We start from the raw sequence: 24157 nt of genomic DNA on the forward strand, positions 1-24157 counted from the left end.
ACTGTGTCTCCCAGGCTGGAGTGCAGTGGCGCGATCTCGGCTCACTGCAAGCTCCGCCCCCGGGGTTCACACCATTCTCCCGCCTCAGCCTCCCAAGTAGCTGGGACTACAGGCGCCCGCTACCGCGCCCGGCTAGTTTTTTGTATTTTTTTTAGTAGAGACGGGGTTTCACCATGTTAGCCAGGATAGTCTCGATCTCCTGACCTTGTGATCCACCCGCCTCGGCCTCCCAAAGTGCTGGGATTACAGGCTTGAGCCACCGCGCCCGGCCAATTTTTGTATTTTTAGTAGAGATGGCGTTTCACCATATTGATCAGGCTGATCTTGAACTCCTGACCTCGTGATCCGTCTGCCTCAGCCTCCCAGAGCGTTGGGATTATAGGCATGAGCCACCGCTCCTGACCATCTGGCTAATTTTTTTTTTTGTATTTTTAGTGGAGACAGGCTTTTGCCATGTTGGCCAGGCTAGTCTCAAACTCTTGACCTCAGGGGATCCACCTGCCTCAACTTCCCAAAGTGCTGGGATTATGAGCCACGGCGCTAAATTTTATTTTAGAGACAGGGTGTTGCTTTGTCACCCAGGCTTGAGTGCAGTTGTGCGATCCTGGCTCACTGCAGGCCTGACCTCCTGGACTCAAGTGATCCTCCTGCTTCTACCTGCCAAAGTACTGGGATTACAGGCAAGAGCCATTGTGTCTGGCCCCCAATTTTTTTCTTAATGTATTTGTCTTTTTTTTTTTTTAATCGGAGTCTCACTCTGTCTGTTGCCCAGGCTGGAGTGCAGTGGCACGATCTTGGCTCACTGCAGCCTTTGCTTCCCGAGTTCAAGCATGTCTCCTGCCTCAGCCTCCCGAGTAGCTGGGATTACAGATGGCTGCTACCACGCCCGGCTAATGTTTGTATTTTTGGTAGAGACGGGGTTTCACCATGTTGGCCAGGCTGGTGTCGAACTCCTGACCTCAAATGATCCACCTGCCTCGGCCTCCCAAAGTGCTGGGATTATAGGCATGAGCCATCTCACCTGGGCGTTTGTCTTTTGACTTAAATTTTTATGTAGTTCTTATATTTATGGCCTTTTGGGTTATATATTTTGTTTAGAAAGATTTCCTCTTAAATTATTTTTTTTTAAAAAAACTCAAGATGCCTGGCATCATTAGCCATTTAGGAACTGCAAAGCAAAACCACAGTGAGTTAGTACTTCCTACCCACTAGGGTGGCTATAATTAAACATTAAAGAAACAACAACAACAAAAAAAGGTGATACTAAATGGATAACTAGGATGTACAAAAATCAGAACCCTCGCACGCTGCCGGTGAGAATGTAAAACGGTGCAATCTCTGCAGGAAAACATTGTGGCAGCTCCTCAAACAGTGAAACCGATTACCGTATGACCCCACGGTTCTACCCCAGGAACATACCTTGTAGACATGATAACATGTCCACAGAACAGCTTACACATGAATGTTCATGGTAGCATTTTTCATAATAACCTCAAAATGAAAGCAATCTGAAGGTCCATCAGAAGGTGGAAACAAGGCTGTGTGTGGTCGCTCATGCCTGGGATCCCAGCACTTTGGGAGGCCGAGGCAGGAGGATTGCTTGAGGCCAGGAGTTGAATGCCAGCCTGGACGATATAGTGAGACTCCATCTCTACAAAACATTTTTAAAAATTGCTGGGTGTGGTGGCACATGCCTGTGGTCCCAGCCACTCGGGAGGCTGAGGTTGGGGAACTGCTTGAACCTGGGAGTTTGAGACTACATTGAGCTATGATTGTGCCACTGCACTTCAGCCTGGTCAAAGAGCAAGACCCTGTCTCAAAAAAAAAAAAAAAAAAGAAAGTGGAAATGGGCCGGGCGTAGTGGTGCGCCCTTCTAATCCCAGCTGCTTGGGAGACTGAGGTGGGAGGATCACTTAAGCCTGCCAGTTGGAGACTACCATGTACCATGACGGTGCCTGTAAACAGCTCCTGCACTCCAGGCAACACAGTGAGACCCCCCCCAGCCCCCGCAAAACAAAAGTTACAGCAAAAAGTTGGAAGCTGTGCCAGGTGCAGTGGCTCATGTTTATGATCCCAGCACTTTGGGAGGCTAAGGTGGGCGGATTACTTGAGGTCAGGAGTTCAAGATTAGCCTGGCCAACATGGTAAAACCTGTCTCTACTAAAAATGCAAAAATTAACTGGGTGTGGTGGCAGGTGCCTCAGCAGGAGAATCACTTGACCCTGGGAAGTGGAGGTTGCAGTGAGCAGAGATTACACCACTGCAGAGTGAGACTCTGTCTCAAAAAAAAAGATTGGGCGCAGTGACTCAGGCCTGTAATCCCAGCACTTTGGGAGGCCAAGGCGGGCCAATCACCTGAGGTCAGGAGTTTGAGACCAGTCTGACCAACATGGAGAAACCCCGTCTCTACTAAAAAAAAAATACAAAATTAGCTGGGTGTGGTGGCACAGGCCTATAATCCCAGCTACTCAGGAGGCTGAGGCAGGAGAATCGCTTGGACCTGGGAGGCAGAGGTTGTGGTGAGCCAAGATCACGCCACTGCACTCCAGCCTGGCGATGAGAGCGAAACTCCGTCTCATAAAAAAGCTGGAAGCCACCCAGTTGCCCATCATCTGATGAATGGAAAAAATCGTCTATACAGTGGTGTGGTCTTCAGCTACGAAAAGGAATGAGATGCTGATGCATGCTAGATGTGGATGAACCCCAGAGCCTTTATGCTAAGTCAAAGAAGCCAGACAAAAGACCATATATTGTATGATTGCGTTTCTTTGAGGTGCCCAGAAAAGGCAAATCCATAGAGAGAGACATAGTTGAGTAGTTGCCGAGAGCTGGTGGGAGAGGGAAAAGAGAGTGAGCATGAGTGGCTTTAGGGCTTCCTTTTGGAGTGATAAAAATGTTCTGTAGTTGGCCGGGCGCAGTGGCTCACGCCTGTAATCCCAGCACTTTGGGAGGGAGGCCGAGGTGGGCAGATCAGGAGGTCAGGAGATGGAGACCGTGCTGACTAAAATGGTGAAACCCCATCTCTACTAAAAAAAAAAAAAAAATTACAAAAAATTAGCCGGGCGCAGTGGCGGGCGCCTGTAGTCCCAGTTATGCGGGAGGCTGAGGTAGGAGAATGGCATGAACCTGGGAGGCGGAGCTTGCAGTGAGCTGAGATGGCGCCACTGTACTCCAGCCTGGGCTACAGAGCGAGACTCCGTCTCAAAAAAAAAAAATCTATAGTTAGTGGTCGTGGCTGTATACCTTTGTGAATATACTAAAACCACTGAATTGTGCACTTTAAATGGGTGAATTATATGGCAGATATATCTCAATAAAGTTATTAAATATTTCGTGTTTTCTTTCAGTACTTTTAGCTTTTATTTTTACTTCTATGGCCCATCTGGAATTCATTTTAACTTAAGAAGTGACGGTGGAAATTAAAAAAACAGGTTGGTCTTGCTATGTTGCCCAGGCTGGTCTAGAACTCCTCCTGGCCTCAAGTGATCCTCCCAACTTGGCCTTCGAAAGCATTGGGGTTACAAACATGAGCCCCTGTGCCCTGCTGGAAATGAATTTAAATTCTTTTTCATTTTTACTTTTTGAGAGTTGGGGGGTCTCACTGTGTTACCTAGGCTGGCCTCCAACTCCTGAGCTCGAGGGATCCTCCTCCTGCCTGATCTCCCTCCCAAAGTGCTGGGCTTACAGGTGTGAGCAGCCATGCTTGGTCTGGAAATTTATGTTAATAGTGTAGCTTTATATTAATGTTCTTTAATATTTGATAGTATTTCCTCACTTTTTTCAAAATTTCCTTGGCTATTTATGTACACTTAACTTTTCCATATGAATTTTAGAATGAGAATAGTTTAAAAATATGTTTGAGATTTTGTAAATGTGTTTATGTTTCTGGTAAGCTTGTAAGTGTTTTTTATAAGCAATGTTTTGTTTTGAGACAGAGTCTCACTCTCGCCTAGGCTGGAGTGCAGAGATGTGATCTCAGCTCAGTGAACCTCCGCCTCCCAGGTTCAAGCGGTTGGTCTCCCGAGTAACTAGGATTACAGGTGTGCACCCCCATGCCCAGCTAATTTTTGTATTTTTAGTAGAGACGGGGTTTCACCATGTTGGCCAGGCTGGTCTCAAACTCCTGACGTCTGCCTATCCGCCTGCTTTGGCCTCCCAAAGTGCTGAGATTACAGGCGTGAGCTACCTCGCCTGGCCTGTAATGTTACCTTTTGTAAATCGTTTTATAAGTAGGGTATTTTGTAGATAGACTATTGATATATATAGTCCAGTATGCAAATGATACAGAGGTATGTCTGATGAAAAGCCCGTCTACCACTGACATGCCTCAGACACCAGCCCTCCTGGTGGCAAGTCCATTAGACAGTTTTTGGGTGTCGTTGCAGAGATCTCCCTGGCATATGAGAATAGCTATGCATGCGCGCATCACATAAACATTATGTATATGCATTTGAACAGCATGGTAATGTGTGCAAACCGCTGTTCTACCTCTATTTTTTTTCTTTGTGTTAGAGGTAATTCAGCATCAGCACACGTTACACAGCGTTGCCCCATTTCTCTCTGATGCTTTCCAAGTGTTAGGTAATGTCTGTAGTTTACTTATTAGCCTTCTGCCTGTGAGTGTGTAGTGTATGAGAGGGTGTTAAGTTTCATCTCTGTTTTTGGGAGGCGATTTATGTCGAGATCGGGCATCCTTGGCGGTCGATGGTGAGTTCCTCGTGCCTTACCAAAAATACAAAATCTGAAGGGAGCGGCGCCTGTCCCAGTTACTCCTGGGAGGCCGAGGCAGGAGACGAGCAGGAAGCGAGATCCGTTAGCCTGTGCCTGGGTGACAGAGCGACTGCCTCAAAAAACAGTCTTAAGCGGGTTATTTAATGACAGTCCTTGGCCCTAGTAGTGTTTCAAAGTTTCTTTTTTTTGAGATCGAGTCTCGGCTTCGTCGCCCAGGCTGGAGTGTAGTGGTCGTATCTCAGCTCTCACTGTGCTCCCTCCTGGTTTACGCATTCTCCTGCCTCAGCCTCCCGAAGTAGCTAGGGGACTAAGGTGGCTCGGGCCACCACGCCTGCTAATATTTTGTATTATTTTAGTAGAGACGGGTTTCACCGCAGTTAGCCAGGATGGTCTTGATCTCCTGACCTCGATCCTACCATCTCGCCTCCCCAAAGTGCTGGGATTTGCAGTTTGAGCCACTGCCTCGCCGTGCTCTTTAAAGATCTTGCTAAAGAAGAAAAAAGGAAAGATTTTGTGAAGCTTTCTTGGTGAATGCATTATGCATTCTTAATTGTTTAGTTTTTGTTCCTGGGGTCTCATGTCGTGTTTTCTAACTAGTTTTCTGTATATAGGATGGCTGTTGAGTTTTGTATTCTACCATCTTACTGAATGCTTTTTTTTCTTTTTTTTTTGAGATGGAGTTTCACTCTTATTCCCCAGGCTGGAATGCAGTGGCACCATCTCGGCTCACCACAACATCTGCCTCACGGGTTCAAGCGATTCTCCTGCCTCGGCCTCCCAAGTAGCTGGGATTACAGGCATGCGCCACCACGCCTGGCTAATTTTGTATCTTTAGTAGAGATGGAGTTTCTCCAGGTTGGTCAGGCTGGTCTCAAACTCCCGACCTCAGGCGATCTGCCCACCTCAGCCTCCCAAAGTGCTGGGATTACAGGCATGAGCCACTGCACCTAGCTTTTCTTATTTCTTTTAAAGACAGGGTCTCGCTTTGTCACCCAGGCTAGACTGCAGTGGTGTGATCTCAGCTCACTGCAGCCTTTACCCTCTGGGCTCAAGTGATCCTTCCGCCTCAAGTACCCAAGTAGCTGGAACTACAGGTGTGTGCCACCATGTCCACCTAAGTTTTTGTATTTTGGGTAGGGACGGGGTTTCACCAGTTTGCCCAGGCTGGTCTCAAACTCCTGGGTTCAAATGATCTGCCTGCCTCAGTCTCTTAGAGTGCTCGGTTTACAGGTTTGAGCCACTGTACTAGGCCTTATTCTTTAAAATAATCTCCCTCTTGAAAAATGAAAGTCTTTTCTCAAAAAACTTCTTCCCAGGTCTGTGAGGCAGCACAGTGGCCCCTTGTGGCTCTCATCTTGTACCTCGTCCTTGTTTGCCTCGAGCATGGGACCTACTCTGTGTTCGTGCCTCAGGACCCCTCCCTCTGTCTTTGCTGGGTCCACTTAGCCTGGTCATTGGGCCTTGGCTCCTGAGAGGCCCTTAGACTGAATTCCTCATCCGATGTGTCCATACCAGCTTTCACGTGACGTCAACATTGACAGCAGGGAAAACATTAGCACTTTTGTGACAGCCTCATGTTTTTTTGCCCCCCCGGAGATGGAGTCTCGCTGTGTCACCCAGCCTGGGATTACAGGCGCACGCCACCACACCCAGCTAATTTTTGTATTTTTAGTAGAGACAGGGTTTCACCATGTTGGCCTGTCTGGTCTCGAACTCCTGACTTTGTGATTCACCCGCCTCGACCTCCCAAAGTGCTGGGATTACAGTCGTGAGCCACTGCACCGGGCAGCCTCATATTTTTTATAATTTAATATCTGTTTTGAATACATAAATATGGTTTGATTGAAAAGCCAAAACCATGTGAACAGGTAAACCTTGAGAAGCCTTGCTGCTGCTCAGAGCACCTGCTGCCTTCATAATTACTATTAATTACCTGTGGGTCCTGCCACTACTTACTTGTACTACTGTAGTAAGTGCAGATGTACATCTTCCCTCAGGGACACACCCTTCTCTGTGTTGTGTTACTTCGGAGCTCATAGAGAACTTGCTGTGTTCATACATAGTTTGCTGCTCCTTTGCCTTCTGTAGCCACCGTGAAATGCCGTTCATATCTTTTGCCCCAGGTTTTTCTTCTGGACTGGCTGGCTTTCTATTTTTTCTTTTTTTTTTTGTTGGGGACAGGATCTCTCTGTCGCCCAGACTGGAGTGCAGTGGCGCAATCTTGGCTCACTGCAACCTCTGTCTCTAGGGTTCAAGCGACTCTCCTGTCTCAGCCTCCCAAAATGCTGGGATTACAAGCATGAGCCACTGTGCCTGGCTTCTGTTTTGTTTTTTGGTTTGGTTCTGTCAGTTGTTGGGAGAGGAGTGTTAAGATCTCCAACTATGATTGTGGAATTGTTTTTTCTTTAATTCTTTCCATTTTAACTTCATGTATTTTGAAACTCTGTTATTAGGCAAATACATACTTGTGCTTACATTTTCCTGATGAATTGTTCCTTGTAGTATTCTGAAATATCCTTCTTTTTTCCTAATAATGTTTTTTATTTTGAAATATATTTTACTTGATATTAATAGAGCCACTCCAGCCTTCTTAAACACACTTTTTGGATGGTATGTATTTTTCCATTCATTTGTCTTCAGTGTATCTTTTTCTTTATATTTAAAGTGTCTTGTAGATAGCATATAATTACGTCTTCCTTTATTAATTCCGACAATCCTTGTCTTACAATTAGAGTTCAGTTCATTAATATAAGAGTAAATATTGATATAGTTGGATTTATTGCTACCATTTTATTATTTGTCTTTTATTTGTCCTTTTGGATTTTTTCCGTTTTTCCTTTCCTTATTAATTAAATATATTTGAGATTTCCATTGTGGTTTATCTAATCCTTTTTAAAGAGATTCTTCTGGTTACTCTGGTGTTTGAAATATGCCCCCTTGGCCAGGTGTGGTGGCTCACTCCTGTAATCCCCGCACTTTGGGAGGCCGAGGCAGGAGGATCCCTTGAGCCCCAGAGTTTGAGACCAACCTGGGCAACATAGCAAGGTACCTATCTAAAACAATTTTTTTTAAAAGAAATATGCACCCTTGTCATAGTCTAATTTAGAATTAGTATTATAATACTTCATGTACAATGTCAAAATCTTGTAACTGTATACATGAATTCTCTTCCCCACCCCATCTTTTATGTTACAGTTGTCATGTGCATCACACTCACATATGTTACAAATACCACAAGATAATGCTTTAAGTTTTGTTTTTGACTGTCATATTTTATTTATTTATTTTTTTGAGATGAAATCTCACTCTGTCACCCAGGCTGGAGTGCAGTGGCATGATTTTGGCTCACTGTAACCTCTGCCTCCCGGGCTCCAGTGATTCTCCTGCCTCAGCATTCCCAGTAGCTGCGACTACAGGCGCCCACCCCCACGCCCAGCTAATTTTTTGCATTTTTAGTAGAGACGGGACTTCACTATGTTGGCCAGACTGGTTTTGAACTCCTGGCCTCAGGTGATCCACCTTCTTTGGCCTCCCAAAGTGTTGGGATTATGGCGTGAGCCACTGCACCTGGCCTGTCATATATAGTTTAAATATATTAAGAGAAAAGTACTTTTTTTTTTTTTTTTTTTGAGATGAAGTCTCGCTCTTGTCCCCCAGGTTGGAGTGCAGTGGCTTGATCTTGGCTCACTGTACCTCCGCCTCCCAGGTTCAAGCGATTCTCCTGCCTCATCCTCCCAAGTAGCTAGGATTACAGGCGCACACTACCACACCTGGCTAATTTTTGTATTTTTAGTAGAGACAGGGTTTCACCATGTTGGCCAGGCTGGTCTTGAACTCCTGACCTCATGATCCACCTGCATTGGCCTCCCAGAGTGCTGGGATTACAGGCGTGAGCCTCCGCACCTGGCTGAGAAAAATACTTTTTATCTCAGGTTACCATTACTGATACTTCTGCATTCCTTGCTGAAGATCTAAGTTCCCATCAGATAGGATTTTCATTCAGCCTGAAGAATTGCAACATTTCTTTTAGTGCACATCTGCTGTTGAAGGCTTTAAAGATGCTCTACCATTGTCTTCTGGTCTCCATCATTTCTGGTGAGGAGTTAGCTGTCATTCTTCTCCTGTGGAATGTGTCTTTTTCCTCTGGCTCCTTCCAAAACTGTCTCTTTTCCTTGGTTTTCAACAGTTTGTTTATGATATATCTAGATGTTTTTCTTTTTTTTTTTTTTTGAGACAGAGTCTCGCTCTGTCGCCCAGACTGGAGTGCAGTGGCCGGATCTCAGTTCAGTGCAAGCTCCGCCTCCCGGGTTTACGCCATTCTCCTGCCTCAGCCTCCCGAGTAACTGGGACTATAGGCGCCCACCACCTCGCCTGGCTAGTTTTTTTGTATTTTTTAGTAGAGATGGGGTTTCGCCGTGTTAGCCAGGATGGTCTCAAACTCCTGACCTCATGATCCGCCCGTCTCGGCCTCCCAAAGTGCTGGGATTACAGGCTTGAGCCACCGCGCCCGGCCGATACATCTAGATGTTTTTCTTTGAAATTTTCCTATTAGTGGTTCATGGAGCTTTTTGAATCTGTAAATTTATGTCTTTAACCAAATTTGGGGAAAAAGTTTGTTTATTTATTTCTTCAGTTTTTTTTTCTGTCCCATTATCTTTCTCTTTTTCTGACACTCCAGTTACATATATGGTAAACTTGTTTCTGTTGTTGCAGATACCCTAAGGCCCTGTTCATTTGTTCTGAATTTTTTTTTTTTCTTTTTTTTTTTGAAACGGAGTCTCACTCTGTTGCCTAAGCTGGAGTGCAGTGGCGCAGTGTCAGCTCACTGCAACCTCCACCTCCTGGTTCAGGCAGTTCTCCTGCCTCAGCCTCCCAGGTAGCTGGGATTACAGGGGCCTGCCACCATGCCCAGCTACATTTTGTATTTTTAGTAGAGATGGGGTTTCACCACCTTGGCCAGGCTTGTCTTGAACTCCTGACCTCAGGTGATCCACCCTCCTTGGTCTCCCAAAGTGCTGGGATTACAGGCGTGAGCCACTGTACCTGGCTCTGAATTTTTTTCGTCTCTGTTTTATGTTGAATAATATCTAGAGTTACAGCTAAAGATTATGCATCTGAAATATCCCATCTTTCATTTTGGGCGTATTTTATTTTGTCGTATAGTATTTTTGTAATGGCTGCTTTTAAATCTTTGTCTTTCTGATTCCAACATCTGGATCTTCTTGGGATTGGTCTCCATTAATTAACTGTTCTGTTCAGCAGGGGTCACATTTTCCCATTTCTCTGTCAAGTAATTTTTGATGACATCCTGGATACAGGGGATGCATCTTCTGGAGTCTCTGAACTCTGTTATGTTCTCCTGAAAAGTTGTTTTTTTCAAGTGGGATCTTGGCTGGACTCAGACTGCAGACCCTTTTTCGTAGGCAGCGGGTCGTTTCTTTTACCCGTAGCCCCGCACGTGCATGGTTCAGGGGGCCCAGGCAGAGACCTCTGAGAGTTTATTTGCAGAATTTGGGGCTCTCTTCCTTTGACTTTCCTTTCAGGGGTCTCCCCTTACTTTCCAGCTTCTTTGGTTGCCCTAGTCTCTAACCTGGATGTTACAACCATTAGAGGTATACATTGTACACATTTTCTCCTAGTGTTTTCCCCACTCTTGAGTGGCATGATTGCACCGTCCTCGTTTGGTGCTGTTCCCTTCCTCCGCGTGTCAGCCCTCCTCCAGAAACTGTCTGCTTTTGCCGACTCTCCAGAGCGTGCTCGTAGTCTTATTTTGCTGACATTCTGAGTTCCTGTAGGAGCTCTGTAGGTAATAACCTATAGAGCTCTGCTGGGACACAATGCAGCCGTACAGGAAGGGGCATTCTGTGGAGCGGAATTAAATCTAAATGTGAAATTATTCTCTGTGTTGCACATGGTAAAATTGTAGGCTCATTGAGACATGTAGTTTCAGAAAAATAATTGAGCATTTCTCACAGCTGAAAAAAAGTACTCAGCATGTGTATGTAAAGAGCGTAACTGAAGATGCTGTCGAGAAGCAGAACCACAGAAGAACTGTGGGTGGTGTACAGGACAGATAGGTGTTTTTATTCAAGCACAGAGCATGCGCAGTGCACTCTTCCTCATCTGCCTTACTTGAGCGACCCCTGTAGGCAGTTGCCGTTTTTAATTTTTGTTTTTTGTTTGTTTTTTTTTTGAGACAGAGTTTTGCTCTTGTCACCTGGGCTGGAGTGCAGTGGCAAGATCTTGGCTCACTGCAACCTCCGCCTCTCGGGTTCAAGTGATTCTCCCGCCTCAGCCTTCCAAGTAGCTAGGATTATAGTGCCACCACCCCCAGCTAATTGTTGTATTTTTCGTAGAGATGGGGTTTCACCATGGCATTGGCCAGGCTGGTTTCAAACTTCTGGCCTCAAGTGATCCACCTGGTTCAGCCTCGCAAAGTGTTGGGATTACAGGCGTGTTTTTAATCTTGAAAGTGAGTTTGAAGTGACCTTGCAGGACCCCTGGCACCATCTTTTGGCTCCCTGAATGTGCTTCTGCTTGAGCACAGTGAGGTTTATGTCTATTAAAAAAAAAAATTTATGTTTGTTGCCAGGCGCGGTGGCTCACAACTGTAATCCCAGCACTTTGGGAGGCCGAGGTGGGCGGATCACCTGAGGTCAGGAGTTCCAGACCAGCCTGGGCAACATGGAGAAACCCCGTCTCTACTAAAAATATAAAAATTAACTGGGCGTGGTGATGTGCATCTGTAGTCTCAGCTACTCGGGAGGCTGAGGCCCGAGAATGGCTTGAACTGGGAGGCGGAGTTTGCAGTGAGCCGAGATTGTGCCTGTGTACTCCATCCTGGGCGACAGAGTGAGAGTGCGTCTCAAACAAACAGACAAAAAAGTCTGGGCGCAGTGGCTCACGCCTGTACTCCCAGCACTTTGGGTGGCCGATGTGGGCCGATCACCTGAGGTCGGGAGTTCGAGACCAGCCTGACCAACATGTAGAAACCCTGTCTGTACTAAAAATACAAAATTAGTCAGGCGTGATGGCACATGCCTGTAATCCCAGCTACTTGGGAGGCTGAGGCAGGAGAATCACTTGAACCCGGGAGGAGGAGGATGGGGTGAGCCGAGATCATGCCATTGCGCTCTAGCCTGGGCAAGGAGAGCGAAAACTCTATCTCAAAAAAAAAAAAAAAAAAAAAAAAAAAATTTGTAAAGGGTAGCCTTTGTGGTAGATGCTTTGGCATACCAAGAAATAGGGATGTTCCTGTCTTCAAAGAGTGTTACTGAGAAATAAAAGCTTGTCCCTGCCCTAAGTTAGTGAGATAAATTATACATTAACCAAAAAATTAACAGTGGGAAATGTCATATGCTGGCATGTAGCAGCAGTTTCAAATGAGCAGCACAGGCCGGGCATGGTGGCTCAGACCTGTAATCCCAGCAGCTTTGGGAGGCTAAGGTGGGAAGACTGCTTGAGACCAGGAGCTTAAGACCAGCCTGGTCAACATGGAAACACCCTGTCTCTACAAAAAAAAAAAAATTTTAAATAGTCATGTGTGATGGTGCTTACCTGCAGTCCCAGCTATTCAGGAGAGTAAGGCAGGAAGGTCCCTTGAGCCCAGGAGTTCAAGAATGCAGTGAGCCATGACTGCACCACTGCACTCCAGCCTGGGTGACAGAGCAAGCCCTTTTCTTTTTTTTTTTTTTTTTGAGACGGTGTCTTGCTCTGTTGCCCAGGCTGGAGTGCAGTGGCCGGATCTCAGCTCACTGCAAGCTCCGCCTCCCGGGTTCACGCCATTCTCCTGCCTCAGCCTCCTGAGTAGCTGGGACTACAGGCGCCCGCCACCTCGCCCGGCTAGTTTGTTGTATTTTTTTTAGTGGAGACGGGGTTTCACCGTGTTAGCCAGGATGGTCTCGATCTCCCGACCTCGTGATCCGCCTGTCTCGGCCTCCCAAAGTGCTGGGATTACAGGCTTGAGCCACCGCGCCCGGCCTGCCCTTTTCTAATAAAGAAAGAAATAGTAAATACGTGAATAATTCTTTTTTTTTTTTTTTTTTGAGACGGAGTTTCACTCTTGTCGCCCAGGCTGCTGGAGTGCAATGGCATAATCTTGGTTCACTGCAACCTCCGTCTCCCGGGTTCGAGTGATTCTCTTTTGTCAGCCTCCCGAGTAGCAGGGATTACAGGCACTTGCCACCACGCCCGGCTGATTTTTGTATTTTTAGTAGAGATGAGGTTTCACCCTGTTGGTCAGGTTGGTCTTGAACCCCTGACCTCAGGTGATCCACCCACCCACCTCGGCCTCCCAAAGTGCTGAGGTTATAGGTGTGAGCCACTGCACCTGGCCAATGCAAAAATTTGTTAAATGGGCAACATAAAAAGTAAGTACAGTGAATTCATAGGAAGAGATTATTGTGAACTGCAGGGGCCAGGAAGGCCTTAATGGGAGAGAGGGCCTGCAGCCGGGTCCTGCAGCAACTCGGATTGGAAGGAGTCCCAGCTACTGGGACTGCGGCTGCAGAGTGGAGGAGCTGCATGGGCACTCGCAGTAGTGGGTAGGGATGTGGGGGTAGAAGGGGAGGGATGTGTGGTGTCACATTCAGACTATCAGTGCTTCCCATTTTGTGCAACTCCAAACCACCAGATAGTTCAACCTTGTAGTCTGATATTGAGGTTTGTGGTTTTTCCTTTAGGGTGTAGGAGAAACACAAAGACAGAAATTGTGCAGATAGCATGTTTGGTATCTGGTTCAGGCAGATTTATTCCTCTAGTGGTTTATTTATTTCTTTTTTTTAATTTTTAATTTTTTTTTGAGACAGGGCCTGGCTCCATCTCCCACCCTGGAATACAGTGGCATGATTTTGACTGACCGCAACCTCTACCTTGTAGGCTCAAGTGATCCTCCCAAGTAGCTGGGACTACAGGCATGCACCACCACACCTGGCTATTTTTTGTAGAGATGGGATTTTACCTTGTTACCCAGGCTGATCTCAAAACCCTGAGCTGAAGCGACGCTCTGGCCTTGGCCTCCCAAAGTGCTGGGATTACAGGCATGAGCCACTGCACCCGACCTAGTGGTTAAAAGTTATTGTAGAGGCTGGGCGCGGTGGCTCACACCTGTAATCCCAGCACTTTGGGAGGCCGAGGCGGGCGGATCATGAGGTCAGGAGAATCGAGACCATCCTGGCTAACATAGTGAAACTCCATGTCTACTAAAAATACAAAAATTAGCCGAGCATGGTGGTGGGCACCTGTAGTCCCAGCTGCTCGGGAGGCTGAGGCAGGAGAATGGCGTGAACCCGGGAGGCGGAGCTTGCAGTGAGCTGAGATCCGGCCACTGCACTCCAGCCTGGGTGACAGAGCAAGACTCCATCTAAAAAAAAAAAAAAAAAAAAGAGTTGTTGTAGAAAGTTTGCATAACCTGAAGTCAGATCTGCTTTTAACAATGCTGTCAATTAATGTAATCTTGGAATTAGGATACACAGTCTTGCAGTTCTGGCTAGTAATATAGATTTATTTTTTTCTTTTTCCCAACTGTGAAGACTTCTGTGTACTCCTCCCATCATGAACATTATATTAAATCCTTTAAAAAATACAGCCTGGGTGTGGTGGCTCGTGCCTGCATTTCCAGCACTTTGGGAGGCCAAGGCGGGTGGATCATGAGATCAGGAGTTCGAGACCAGCCTGACCAAGGTGAAACCCTGTCTCTACTGAAAAAAAAAAAATAAAAAAAAATAAAAAAATTAGCCAGGCATGGTCGCATGCACCTGTACCCAGCTACTTGGGAGGCTGAGGCAGGAGAATTGCTTGAACCTGGAAGGCAGAGGTTACAGTGAGCTGAGATCATGCCATTGCGCTCCAGCTCTGGGCAATAGAGCAAGATTCTGTCTTTGGGGGAGAAAAAAAATTCTGCGTATTAATTGGGGAAAAACCAAAAAGACTAGAAAAATGAAACATGGGGAAATCATGCTTAATCTTAGAATAAGGAAAGCTTTTACAACCAAAAGACTAATTTCTTAATATATAAAAAGCTCTTGCAAATCAATACGATTTAAAATGTAGCAGAAAAATCATCAGAGGATACCAGCAGTCCCTTAACAAAAAAGGAAATAGGAAATATTTCAAAATATGGGACAGTGCTCAGTTTTGCTTATAATAAGAGAAATGTAAGTGAAAACTACAGTGAAAATTTTATCTGACCAATAGGCAAAGATCCAAGAGTTTTATCTCAGCGCTGGCTTGGCAGGAATGTGGGATGATACGCACTTTAGTACACTGCTGTGGTAACGTAAACTGATAGAATCTCTGTGGAGTGTGACTTGGCAGTATCTACCACTACTTAAAATACATAACCTTAGGCTGGGCAAGGTGTCTCACGGCTCTAATCCCAGTACTTGGGAGGCAGAGGCTGGGGGATCACTTGAGCTCAGGAGTTTGAGACCAGCCTGGGCAACATGGTGAATCCCTGTCTCTACAGAAAACACACAAATTAGCCGGGCATGGTGGCATGAGCCTGTAGTCTCAGCTACTCGGAAGGTTGAGGTGGATCACTTGAACCTGGGGGCTCGAGGCTATTGTGAGCCAAGATCACTTTACTGCACTTCAGCCTGGGCGACAGAGTGAGACCCAGTCTCAAAAAAAAACACAAAACACACAATTATTTATGAGTGGTATTACACGCTTGTAGTCCCAGCTACTCAGGAGGCTGAGGTGGGAAGATGACCTGAGCCCGGGAAGGTCGAGGCTGCAGTGAGCTGTGATTGTGCCATTGTGATCCAGCCTGGGCAACAGAGCGAGACCCTGTCTCAAAATAGCAGTAATTTATACCTGCTACAGTTATTACTGTGGTGTTTCCTGATGGTGCGCTGTTTGCTGCCATTCCTTGTGTTTATTCATTGGAATTCTGCTGTGATGAAAAGCTGTTGCTCCTCCTCTGTTTCAGTGTGCACCGATGGTTGCTCGATTTGCCAGGTCACAGCTTACAGTCCTTTATTGTCGTTATTTCGCTGCACAAATTGTCCTAGATTCTGCCACTGGGAGCCCTTCTGGCTGGGTTGTGTGTCCTCTTGACACACTCCGTCCTTTCTCCTCCTTCTGCACACCACAGGGTGCCCTGGGCTCCTCCGTGTGCTCCACAGGGATCTCTGCTTCCTGTTTTTGGAGAGAGGTATTCACAAACCAAGATCTGGCTTCCAGGTAGGGTGACCAACCGTCCTAGTTTGCCAGGACAAAGGCTTTCCCTGGGACGTGGGACTTTAGAGTGCTGAAACTGGAACAGCTTTTGGACTTTGCTCTCTGTAGCCTAAGTGGGGGGTCATTGCGCCTGGGCCCTGTCACGCGTCGGTGGACAGAGCGGGGAATGTGTGTGTGTGTGAATCCTCTGATATTGATTTCTGCATCCAGTCTGTACACATGGGAAAGGTCGTGAGCCTATACTGATGCCTGCGCCTCCATTGCCACACCGCAGGGTTTTTCCCCGTCGCTTTCCTTATCATTGACTTTTCTTCAACCGTGAGGACTCCAGCTCGTTAGCCACAATGAGCTTGTCCACTTGATCTTGGCACATGGGTAAGTCGGGCTCAGACCTGCTGACCTCTCGGTGGGCGCGTCTCCTGCCCGAGCCCGGTGATGGCACCGCCCGCCGAGGGCAGTTTCACAGTACAGTCAAGGTGCCGTTTCTGAAGTCTCTTGGGTTGGTTCTTCTTTCAGAGTGGTGATGTCATTGTCACAGCTGTACGTATTTGCTGTTTGTATTTCATTTTTTGTTCCTGTGCACCATGTTTTGTTTTCATGGTTTCTTTTTCTTTTTCTTTTCTTTTTTTGAGACAGAGTCTCACTCTGTCGCCCAGTCTGGAGTACAGTGGTGCGATCTCGGCTCACTGCAACCTCCACTTCCGTGTTCAAGCAGTCCTCCCACCTTGGCCTCCCAAGTAGCTGATAACTACAAGTGCGCTACCATGTCTGGCTAATTAATGTTTTTTTTTGGCGGGCGGGTATGAGAACCCTGACTGTGGTTCTGAGAAAGACATACAGAAGATGTGCGTGAAAGTGTCACATCCCTCAGCTCTGCCGGCCCGCTCCCCTTCCCACTTTCTTTCCATTTTCCACATCTATGCTGGTTCGAGGTTGAGTTGTGCCTCCCCACAAAAGAGGTTAAAGTCCCAACTCTCAGTACCTGTGAATGTGACCATGTTTGGAAACGGGGTCTTTGCAGGTGATCAAGTTGAGTTCACTTGAGTGGGCCCTAATCCAACATGACTGTGTCCTTATAAAATGGGGACATTTGAACAGACACGTGTAGAGGGATAAGGGCAGATGTCCTGGCGGGAAGACACAGGGAGAAGACGACCACTCACAAGCCTAATCTATGCCAGAGGCTTCAGAAGCTGGGAGAGGCGCAAACAGACCCTCCCTCCCAGCCTCAGGAGGAAGCAGCCCTACTGGCACCTTGATCTTGCACTTCTTGCTTCCAGGACTGTGGGAGAATCAGTGTCTGTTACTTTAAGCTACTGGGTGTATGAAGGGGAGCTTCATACACACCTCCTGTAGGTAACCGAGCTGTGGGGTTTGAAGGCCGGGCACAGTGGCTTATACCTGTCATTCCAGTGCTTTGAGAGGTCAAAGTGGGAGTATTGCTTGAGTTCAGGAGTTCAAGACCAGGCTGGACAACAGAGAGAGACTTTGTCTCTATTTTTATTTTTTTTTTAAAAAAGGGGCCAGGTATGGTGGCTCATGCCTGTAATCCCAGCACTTTGGGAGGCCAAAGTGGGTGGATCACTTGAGGTCACGAGTTGGAGACCAGCCTGGCCAACATGGTGAAACCCCGTCTCTTCTAAAAATACAAAAAGCTGGGCGTGGTGGTGCGTGCCTGTAATCCCAGCTACTCGGGAGGCTGAGGCAGGAGAATCGCCTGAACCCAGGAGGCGGAGGTTGCAGTAAGCTGAGATCAGGCCACTGTACTCCAGCCTGGATGACAGAGCGAGACTGTCTCAAAAAAAAAAAAGATATGTTTGCGTTCTGACCCCTGGTACCTGTGAGTGTGAGCTTATTTGGGTCATTTCAGGTGTATCAGGTTGTGATGAGGTCACACTGCCTGGGGATGGGGCTTAACTCCAGTATTCCTGGTATCCATATAAGAAGAGGGAAATTTGGACGCAGCCAGGACTCCACATAGAGAAGAGCTTGCCATGTTACAAGAGGCAGAGCCTGGAGATTCTGCAAACCATGAAACACCAAGGATGCCAGCTGCTGCCAGAAGCTGGGGAGAGGTGCGGGATGGACTCTCCCTCAGCACCTCCCGTGGGCACCACCCCTGCCCAGAACCCAGGATCTTTTTTTTTTCCTGAGACAGGGTCTCACTGTCTCACCCAGGCTGAAGTGCGGAAGTGCACTAGTGTGATCTTGGCTCGCTACCGACTCAACATCCTGGGCTCAAGCGATCCTCCCACCTCAGCCTCCCAAGTAGCTAGGACTACAGGTGCACACCACTACACCTGGCTAGTTTTTGTGTTTTTTTCTTTTTCTTTCTTTTTTTTTGAGACGGAGCCTCGCTCTGTCGCCCAGGCTGGAGTGCAGTGGCCGGATCTCAGCTCACTGCAAGCTCCGCCTCCCAGGTTTATGCCATTCTCTTGCCTCAGCCTCCCGAGTAGCTGGGACTACTGGCGTCGGCCACCTCGCCCGGCTAGTTTTTTGTATTTTTAGTGGAGACGGGGTTTCACTGTGTTAGCCCATGTTGGATGGTCTCGACCTCCTGACCTCGCGGATCTCACTCAGCCTCGCCTCCCAAAGTGCTGGGATTACAGGCTTGAGCCAAGGCCTCGCCGCTTTTTATTTTTATAAGACTCCCCTGTCCCCACAGCCTGGAGGTGTGGCCGATCTCAGCTCACTGCAAGCTCTGCCTCCTGTTCCCATTCTCCTGTCTCAGCCTCCTTGTGCAGCTGGGACTACAGGCTACCGCCACCTCGGCCTCGCTAATTTTTTGTATTTTTAGTAGAGACAGGGGTTTCACTGCAGTTAGCCAGATGGTCCTGATATCCTGACCTCGGTGATCCACTAGCCTCGCCTCCCAGTGCTGGGATTATAGATGTGAGCTACCATGCCTGGCGCAGAACTGTGGACCTTTTTGAAACTGCATAGTTTGTGGTGCTGTGTTTCAGTAGCCCTAGGAAACAAAATACACAGTCACATCAGTTTCTGGTTTATCCTTTTTGTGTTTCTTTTTCACAAATTATGAGAAACATGGATACGCTCTGCGGGTAGGTGGGCGGCACTTGGACGCTCCCCTCCTGTGTCCCCAAGGCTGGCTCTGCTTTGGGTGGAGGCGCAGAGACTTCCAGCACCCTGGTTTAGTGTAGACTATTCACAAACTCCTCTAACACCAAATACCATTTAACTCCACAAGAAATGTCCCGGGATTTTTTTTTTCTTTTTAACTGTACGAATAAAGTGAACAATTATGTAGACCCAAATAATTGGATATTTACATGATTTGGAAACTGAATATTTTCTGAATTGTGGTATGTTTTTAAGGTGTCTGCATAGAGATAAAGGTTAGGGTTGGCCGGGTGTGGTGGCTCACACCTGTAATCCCAGCACTTTGGGAGGCCTAGGTGGGCGGATCACCTGAGATCAGTAGTTCGAGACCAGCCTGGCCAGTAAGGTGAAACCTCGTCTCTACTGAAAATACAAAAATTAGTCAGGCGTGGTGGCAGGCACCTGTAGTCCCAGCTACTTGGGAGGCTGAGACAGGAGAATTGCTTGAACCTGGGAGATGGAGGTCGCAGTGAGCCGAGATCACTGCACTGCAGCCTGGGTGACAACGAGACTCCATCTCAAAGAAACGAAAATAAAAGGCTAGGTTTGTGCTGTTTGTAAGTCCAGGAATAAACCTAAAGAATAGGCAAGTTTTGACTGGGCACGGTGGCTCATGCCTGTAATCCCAGCACTTTGGGAGGCGGAGGCAGGCAGATTGCCTGAGGTCAGGAGTTCGAGACCAGCCTGGTCAACATGGTGAAACCCCGTCTCTACTAAAAATACAAAAAATAGCTGGGTGTGGTGACGGGTGCCTGTAAACCCAGCTACTCGGGAGGCTGAGGCAGGAGAATTGTTTGAACCTGGGAGGTGGAGGTTGCAATGAGCCGAGATCGCACCACTGCACTGCAGCCTCGGCAACAAGAGCGAGACTTCGTCTCAAAAAAAAAAAATAGGCAAGTTTGTGTACCTTTTAGGAGTATGAAAGTTGATATGTTAATTTTTTTTTTTTTTTGAGACAGACAAGTGCTCTGTCACTCAGCCTGAAGTGCAGTGGTGCAGTCTTGGCTCACTGCAACCTCCGCTTCCCGGGTTCAAGCCATTCCCCTGCCTCAGCCTCCCGAGTAGCTGGGATTACAGGTGCACACCACTGCGCTCGGCTAACTTTTGTATTTTTAGTACACGCGGGGTTTCTCCATGTTGGCCAGGCTGGTCTTGAACTCCAGACCTCAGGTGATCTGCCTACCTCGGCCTCCCAAAGTGCTGGGATTACAGACGTGAGCCACCTCACCCCTGGCTGATACGTTAATTTTTAAAACCTTGATTACTGGATATTCTATGTCCATCTTTTGTACTCGTTACAAATTTGTGAAGAACAGAAGAGGCTCCCAGTTAGATGTGGTTCATTTAGGCCTAGACTTTCACATGGCGTAGCTGGCTGGCCACGTATCCTTGATGCCACCGTGTATTGCAAATCTGCTGACCAAGGCAGGATCCTGGTGTGTGGTCCTGGGGTCAGTGGGTGATGGTGTTGGGTTGGTCCTGTCCTGTGTTGGAGTGAAAGTGTCTGTGGTTTCTGTAGCATCAAAGGCTGGGCCTGTGTCGGTGAACTGCGTGCGGCTGGGGATACACTGGCTGCTTTCCTCCCTCGCTGGACTCTACAGGCGACTTTCTCAGCCCACTGGGCTGATCAGGAAGTTACAGAAGACAAGTCTCCTTCCTAGTTACAAGGTAGAACCCATCGTCAGCTGTTTTTCAGTTTTTAAAGTACACTAATTTTTTTAAAAAAGTCTGTTTTGGGCTGGGCGCGGTGGCTCACGCCTGTAATCCCAGCACTTTGGGAGGCCGAGATGGGTGGATCACGAGGTCAGGAGGTCGAGACCATCCTGGCTAACACGGTGAAACCCCATCTCTATTAAAAATACAAAAAAATTAGCCGGGCGCGGTGGCGGGTGCCTGTAGTCCCAGCTACTCGGGAGGCTGAGGCAGGAGAATGGCGTGAACCCAGGAAGCAGGGCTTGCAGTGAGCCAAGATCATGCCACTGGACTCCAGCCTGGACAACAAAGCGAGACTCCATTTCAAAAAAAAAAAATCTGTTTTGGATGAAAAAGTCATGGAAAAGAATCAACTTTTAGAACATGATGAGACAGTCTGAGAATATTAACATTTAAATATTTGGATCCCTTTCGGGAGTATTTTTTTTTTTCTTGACTGTTAAGAGCAAGGAAGTGTGGCCCATCTGTGAAGATCGAGGCAGGTTTGAGTTTGTGGGTTCTGCAGGGGCTGCGAGGATCGAGACAGGTTTGAGTTTGGGGGGTTATGCGGGGGCTGCGAGGGTCGAGGCAGGTTTGAGTTTGCGGGTTGATGGAAAATCTCACCTGTGAGGTGAAAGTGGGAAGTGCTGTCAGCAGGCACCTGCCAGCTGGGCGCGGTGGCTCATGCCTGTCATCCCAACTCTTTGTAAGACCAAGACAGGAGGATCGTTTGAGCCCCGGAGTTCGAGACCAGTCTTGGCAACATAGCAAAACCCCATTTCTACAAAAAACTTTTTAAAAATTATGGGGGCGTGGTGGTCTATGCCTGTGGTCCCAGCTACTCGTGAGGCGGAGGCAGGAGCATCGCTTGAGCCCGGGAGGTCGAGGCAGCAATGAGCCGTGATTGCAGTGACAGAGTGAGACCCGCTCTCAAAAGAAGGCAGCAGCCCACCCGATCCAGTTTCGCTTTGGCAGTTCTGAGAAGACCCAGTATCTTAAGCTGACGACGTGTGTGAGGGCTCCTTGCCAAAACCACACCCTGACACTGTGGCGTTTGGTCCTGTGGATTTCTCTTTCAGCAACAACCTGACTTAGAGGTGTCCACACTAGCTTTTGCTAGACACCCTTGATGGGACAAATTACCATATTGTTTCTCGTGTCTTCCTAATTCTCGTTCTTTCTGCATATTTGTCTTTTCAGGAAAACCAATTCTGTGTCCTCGGAGGACCACAGCCCAGTTGGGCCCCAGGCGAAACCCGGCCTGGAGCTTCCAGGCAGGACGGCTGTTGAGCACGCAGACTGCTGAGGACAAGGAGGAGCCCCTGCACTCGATCATCAGCAGCACGGAGAGTGTGCAAGGTAGCCTGGGCTCGCGCTGTGGTCTGGGAGGGCTTCTCGGTTCACTGCTGTGCATAAAGGGGCATTTTCAGGGTGGAGGCAGTGATTGGCAGAGCCACCGCCTCAGGTCTGAAATCAGAAGGTTTGGCTGTAGGGAGTGCTGCGCCCTCCATTTCTGTCCCAGCGAGGGACTTCTGCCAGTGTCGGGTGTGTCTTGCCCCCTCTGGTGGCCACCGGTGAGTTTGCTGTCCAGCACCTCCCCTCAGTGGTGATTCATGGCACATCTGCTAATAATCATGGAAGCGGGAGGGGAAACTCAGCATTGGCTCAGCCTGTGCAGGACCGAATTCCGGAGCTGACTTTTCATTGCCTCTGAAGTATAAAAAAGCGGTCTTTGGAGCCAGTCCTGAAGTGGGTCCATTTCTGGCTTTTAAGTGAGTCGACAAGAGTAGAATCTTTGAAGTTAAAAAGAGAAGTGAGGTTTTCTTATTTTGATTTCTAAATAATTAATTTGGAAACCGCTTATTTGAAGAATATAGGCCGGGCGCAGTGGCTCATACTTGTAATCCCAGCACTTTGGGAGGCCAAGACAGGAGGATTCCTTGAGGCCAAGAGGTCAAGACCAACCTGGGCCACATAGACCCTTTCTCTACAAGAAAAATTAAAAAGTTAGCCAGGCATGGTAGCACACACCAGTGGTTCTACCTACTTGAGAGGCTGAGGCAGGAAAATCAGTTGAGCCCAGGAAGTTGAGGCTGCAGTGAGCATGATCATTCCTCTGCATAGCAGCCTGGGCAACAGAGCCAGATACTGCCTCAAAAAAAAAAAAAAGAAAAAGAAAAGGAAAGAACATATAATCTGGTTCTTAGAGGCAGCCCAGTTCTCGTGACCGTGCACATCGGGAAACCAGGCTGAGCAGTCCCTCGACGTAGCCCGAGGCCTGTCTGGCCTCAGCGGTGGGAGGATTGTTTCCCCTGTGTTCTTTCTGTGCAGATGGGAGCCTGATTTGTCCTGCCCTGAGACCTCCTTTCTGAGAGACTTTTTGTTTCATTTTGTTTTGAGACAGGGTCTTTCTCTGTTGCCCAGGCTGAGTGCTGTGGTGCAGTCATGGCTCACTGCAGCCTCGACCTCCCTGGCTCAAGTGATCCTCCCACGTCAGGCCCTTGAGACTGGGACCGTAAGTGTGCGCCACCATGCTCAGCTACTTTGTGTAGTTTTTGTAGAGATGGCAGGGTCCTGCTCTGTTGCCTAGGCTGGTCTTGAACTCCTGGGCTGAAGTGATTCTCCTGCCTTGGCCTCCCAAAGTGCTGGGATTACAAGCATGAGCCATGGCACCCAGCCAGACTTTGTTTCTGTCTACTTCTTTCTTTTTGTTCACGATCTTAAATGTTTGGGAGGCTGAGGCGGGCGGATCCCGAGGTCTGGAGATCAAGAGCATCCTGCCTAACACGTTGAAACCCCGTCTCTACTAAAAATACGAGAAATTAGCCGGGCATGGTGGCAGGTGCCTGTAGTCCCAGCTACCCGGGAGGCTGAGGCAGGAGAGTGGCGTGAACCCGGGAGGCAGAGCTTACAGTGAGTCGAGATCACACCACTGCACTCCAGCCTGGGTGACAGAGCGAGACTCCATCTCAAAAAAGAAAACAATGTTTAAAACTCATAAACTTAAACATTCTTTGGAATGTGACGTAGCATATTCTTGCACAAAAATAGAAATTAAACTTTATTGGTTGTGTCTGTGTTTCATTACTAGGTTCTATTTCCAAACATGAGTTCCAGGCTGAGACAAAGAAACTTTTGGACGTCGTTGCCCGGTCCCTGTACTCAGAAAAAGAGGTGCGTTCCCTGCTAACCTGCCCGATGCTAGCAAAGTTTCTTTTCACAAAGCTGGTTTTTTGCCATTCTGGAGAATTGCCAGATAATGTATTAGCTGTGAGAAAGCATTAAACTTTGGACAGGTCCCCATCTTAAGCTACTAGTGAGAGGAGTTTTACCAGAATCTGTTTTGGTTTTGAGAGTAAGTGTATCCAGATGGTTCTTTGGGCTGGATCAACTCTGGGAATTAATTGAATTTTGCCAATAATTTTAAAAGTTC

At 47.7% G+C, this 24157-nt stretch overlaps 1 protein-coding gene across 1 annotated transcript in view; it reads left to right on the forward strand.

Moving 5' to 3' along the window:
• TRAP1 (TNF receptor associated protein 1) overlaps positions 1 to 24157 on the forward strand; it is a 70070-nt gene that overhangs the window by 11299 nt on the left and 34614 nt on the right. The window contains exons 2-3 of the mRNA XM_003916454.5: positions 21925 to 22083; positions 23816 to 23898. Of these exons, the coding sequence (XP_003916503.2) occupies positions 21925 to 22083; positions 23816 to 23898 (242 nt within the window). The remainder of the gene's footprint in view (positions 1 to 21924; positions 22084 to 23815; positions 23899 to 24157) is intronic.

The sequence above is a fragment of the Papio anubis genome, chromosome 18 (assembly GCF_008728515.1).
Source record: "Papio anubis isolate 15944 chromosome 18, Panubis1.0, whole genome shotgun sequence".
NCBI classification, from domain to species: Eukaryota; Metazoa; Chordata; class Mammalia; order Primates; family Cercopithecidae; genus Papio; species Papio anubis.